At 63.3% G+C, this 4,317-nt stretch overlaps 1 protein-coding gene across 1 annotated transcript in view; it reads right to left on the minus strand.

Moving 5' to 3' along the window:
- Positions 1-4,317, minus strand: part of BCAM (basal cell adhesion molecule (Lutheran blood group)) — a 33,960-nt gene that overhangs the window by 25,520 nt on the left and 4,123 nt on the right. The window contains exons 4-10 of the mRNA XM_023535249.1: positions 4,061-4,197; positions 3,567-3,723; positions 1,471-1,586; positions 1,225-1,366; positions 897-1,033; positions 573-717; positions 340-488 (exon numbers count right to left, since the gene is read on the minus strand). Coding sequence (XP_023391017.1) covers positions 340-488; positions 573-717; positions 897-1,033; positions 1,225-1,366; positions 1,471-1,586; positions 3,567-3,723; positions 4,061-4,197 — 983 coding nt within the window. The remainder of the gene's footprint in view (positions 1-339; positions 489-572; positions 718-896; positions 1,034-1,224; positions 1,367-1,470; positions 1,587-3,566; positions 3,724-4,060; positions 4,198-4,317) is intronic.

A 4,317-nucleotide genomic window follows, 5' to 3' on the forward strand; every position in this document is an offset into this window, starting at 1 on the left:
GGGGTAGGGTTGGGACTGGGGATGCGGTTGGAGTTGGTGATGAGGATGAGATGGGTTTGGAGGGGAGACGGTTGAGATGGTCGCGTTAGGGTTGGGACGGGAGTTGGGGATGAGATGGGAGTTGGGCAGGTTAGGGATGGCGTTAAGCTGGGCTCAGGGTGGGTCTGAGGATGCTCATGGGTTGGGTGGGGCGGTAGTTGGGGATGACGAGGGGGAAGGGATGGTTACGGACTGGGTTTGAGGTTGGAGATGGGACTGCATTGCATCCGGGTTTGGGGGGCGAGGTCAGAGGTGGATGGGGGTTGGGTTACAGAGGTCGGTTCTGCGGGTGCAGGCCACTCACGGAGCCCCCTTCTCCCCCCGCCGGCAGCAGCCAGGGCGCCCCTTGCGTCTCATGCAGTAGAAGGCAGCGACCACGAGGAGCAGGAGGCCCACGCTGACCGCCACGGCCATGACGGCCACTCCGGCCTGGGAGGTCTGGGGGGCCACTGTGGGGACGAGACAGAGGAGACGCTCAGCAGCCGCACTCTGTGCGCCCCGCGCCCGGTCCTGTCACCACCGCGGCTACTCACCGGGGCCGAAGTGGAACACGTGCCGGGCATTCCCGTGGGGGTTGGAGGCCTCACAGTACACACCGTCTTGGCTCAGGGCACTGGTCACCTTCAGGGTCAGGGAGCTGCTCACCCAGCCCTGGCCTCCGGAGGCTGGCTCTGCGGGCTGTGGAGGCTCGGGTCAGGCCTGGGCCCGTGGGATCAAGGGCTGGGGTGAGGGCAGAGGTGATGTCCAGCCCCCCAGGAAGTAGGAGAAGGGAGCACAGTGTTTGGATCGGTGATGGGGCAGGGTCCCCCGGGGACCTGGGTCCCGGAGAGTTCACAGGGGACAGGAGGGGCCCTTACACTGCCTCCCATTTGGCTCCAGTTGAGTTTGGGCTCCGGGTAACCGCGGGCAGAGCAGACCAGCCTGACTTCATCCCCTTCTGTCCAGCTGCCCGCGGCCTTGGGCAGAGTCTCCTCTGGCCTTAACTCTGGTGACCCTGTGGGTGACGGGGGTGGGAGCGGAAAGCGGTGAGGAGGAGGCAGGCTGGGGAAAAGAGGGAGCGAGGACGAGGAGGAGACAGGGGAGAGGCACAGAGCAGGGCACAGAGGGCCCAGCCATGGCCCCGTCCCGTCGGTCCCGGCCCTCCAAACCCACTGTCCCCAGCCCAGGTTGTCCCTACCCCCGAACCTTCAACCAGCAGCCTGAGGATCCGGTTGCGACTCAGGAGGGGGACCGTGGGCATGGAGGCCTCGCACGTGTAGCTGCCAGCAGAGTCAAAAGTGACGAAGCTGAGCGAGAGCGTGGGGCCCTCCCCCAGGGGCATCGAGTCCTGTGGGGTGAGGAGCAGAGAAGAGGCCAGGCGGCATGTGAGAGGAGGGGAGGGGGCGCGGGGAGGGAGGGGGTCCCAGGGCGGGGGGCTCCTCTCCCCCTCACCTTGGTCCAGCGTAGCGTGGGGGTGGGTAGGCCTTGCACGGAGCAGTTCGTGGCCAGGCTGCCGCCCAGGGGTAAGGCAAGCTCCTCCCCATTGCTGAGCTCGAGGGGGTCCAGGTCTGGAGGGGGTACAGACTGTCACCTTCCCCAGACCCTCACCCACTCGCTTCGGGGCGCTCCAGGGCTGTCGTGGGTGCAGACGCGAATGCACAAACGTCAGCGGAGAAGGCCAAGCCTTCCTCCTCGTTCACTGTAGCCACGAACTGTCCTCTCTCCCGTCTGGGCCAAATCTCAAGCCCAAACCTGGGAGTCTACCTCCAAAATCCGTGCCCGCCTCGGCCACTCTCCCCCAGAGCTGACGTCTGGGCCCAAGGTTAACGGACGACCTTGAAGGTGGGCGGTGTTCCTGCTCTGACTGACCACCAAAACCTTGTGCTCAAGCCCAGACCCTCTCGCCGTCTCCTGTCCACTGCCCTTTCGGTCGTCAAGTCTTTTTCTACTCTGCCCGCTAAATGGATCCTTCCATTTTGGGCCTCCCAAGGTCCAGCTGCCTTGACCGCTGCAGTCACCTCCTGGCCGGTCTTGTGGCTGGGGCAAGACTCTTCTTTCCAGGCCATTCTCCACTGTGTAGCTGGCGGGATCTTTTCGAAATATCCCTCTGCTTAAAATCCTTCTCTCTGCTTAAAATCCTGCTTAATATCCTTCTCTCTGCTTAAAATCCTGCAGCCCCCGTGGCATAAAGGCCACGTCCCTTGACCAGGCCCAAAGGCCCTGCTGGTCTGACCCCTGCCAGCCTGTCTCCCGCCCTCCTGCCTCGCCCCCTGAGCTCCAGCGGCCCTTGCTCTTTCTGTCTAGTTTGCCGAGTTGGGTCCTGCCTCAGGGCCTTGGCACCTGCCGTTCCCTGTGCCTGGAGCGCTCGTCTTCCGGCTCTTTGCATTTCCGCTTCCATTCTGTGGTTTCCTCGTCAAATAAATGTCCCCTTCTCGGAGAGGCCTCTCTGACCCCCTGTTGTGAATACTCAGATCTCCCCTTCAGCTGTTGCCAGGGCCGTCAGCTGTCGGCCCTCAGCTGTCGGGCCTCTCTGGGAACTGCCTCAGCTGCTGAGCACCCCTTGCTCAAGGCCATGCTTCCTTCCTCAGGCAGCCCAACAGCCAACGACTGGTTGATGGGGGGGTATCCAGGCCAGGGCTCCTCGGCCCAACTGTGGACATCCCAGCTTCCAAGTGCCCTGTGGGCCGACCGAGGCCTTCTGACACTGCAGCCCAACTTCTCCCTCTGCCCCCAACTGCTTCCTTCCCCTCCCCACCCCCCAGTAGTTGTGGATGCCAAGGCCCTCCCCATAAACTTCCTGCTTTCAGAATTAGCTTCCCGGGGACATGGCCTGCCAACCCCCCCACCCCCCGCCATCTAAACTCTTTCCCTCCCGCTCAGTGGACTAATTCCTTATCCTATGCATCCGCGTTAGTCCCTGCAGACGCAGGCTTGCTACCCCAAAGTGTCTTGTTAGCATTTACCATCTGTCTCCCCTACTGGGTCGGGAGCCCTGTGACGGCGAGGCTCGAGCTGTCCTGTTTGCAGGTGTGTCCCCAGCGCCTGGCACAGGGTCTAGCCCCAGGCAAGGAGGTGTAAGGAATGCTGAGGAGGAACACGGCCTCAGGGCCCATGGGGGGCGGGGGGGAAGGGGAACGAGTGAACTGAGAGAGCTTCTTAGAAGACCGGACCCAAGATCCTGGTCAGAAACGATGGGAGAAGGATGGGGAGTTACCATGGGAATGAGAGGAGCTGGGGTGTGATGAGGAAAATGCGTTGGTGGGAGAGCAGAGTCGGCCACAGGTGAAGCCGGCCAGGCGGACCCTACGAGCTGTGCTGAGGCACCTGGGCTTTCTCCCGAGGGCACTGGGGAGCCACGGCAGGTTCCGGAGCAGGGGAAGGTCAAGTTCATGCTCTGGAAAGGGCTCTCTGGCTGGCTGCCCGGTGTGGGAGTCTGGACGGGGCGGGGGGCGTCTGGACCATACATCAGGCGGCAGAGCCGTGGCGGGCGAGGGCGACGAGGCAGCCTGGGCCAGGGTCCACCCCACCAACCCTCCCAGGGCTCTCACAGGCCACGCGAAGCTCCAGGGTCTGGGAGAGCTCAGCGTCCTCGTCAGCGTCGTAGTCCTCCACCCTGCAGCCGTAGGTCCCACTCTGGCCCCGCTGCACCCTCTCCAGGGTCAAGTTCCCCTCGAGATTTGTTTTCAGCACGTCTTCCTGCTTGTCCTGGGTGACCAGGGATGAGGGACTCGGCTCAGGAGCCACCCTGGCCCGGCGGGGTCACGCTCGGTCAAGGTCACCAGGCTAGCATCATGCGAGGTCAGAGCCCGCTGGAGTAAGCGGGCAGAGGCCTTGCTGGGCCGGGGGGTCTCTCGAGTCCGGGATCATGCTCAGTTGGGAGTCTCTCGAATCAGGCATCAGAGGTCCCATTAACTCCCGGGTCACTGGCCCGGTGTCTTGCTAAGCCAAGGGCCACCCAGGTGAAAGGTTAGAAGTTGGGACAAGTCAGTATGTCACAGAGGTCAGGGGCCAGGGCTTCCAAAAGAACGACGGGGTGAATCACCTGAAGGCGGTAAAACGTATACTCCGGGCTGGGGCTGCCGTCACCACGGCAGAACAGCTGCACGGAGTCGCCCTCGCGTACCCAGCCCTCCGTGGTGGCCGGGCTGCCCACCCAGAACTGCACGTGCTCCGTGGGATCTAAGGGGAAGGGGAGGGGGGGGTGCTTACGGTCAGGGGCAAGGGCCGGTCAAGGGCAAAAGGCAGGGCTGGGTCGAGGGAGAGAGGTCATGGCTGCAGCAAAAGCGGAGGGCTATGGTT

The sequence above is a fragment of the Pteropus vampyrus genome, unplaced genomic scaffold (assembly GCF_000151845.1).
Source record: "Pteropus vampyrus isolate Shadow unplaced genomic scaffold, Pvam_2.0 Scaffold138, whole genome shotgun sequence".
Taxonomy (NCBI): domain Eukaryota; kingdom Metazoa; phylum Chordata; class Mammalia; order Chiroptera; family Pteropodidae; genus Pteropus; species Pteropus vampyrus.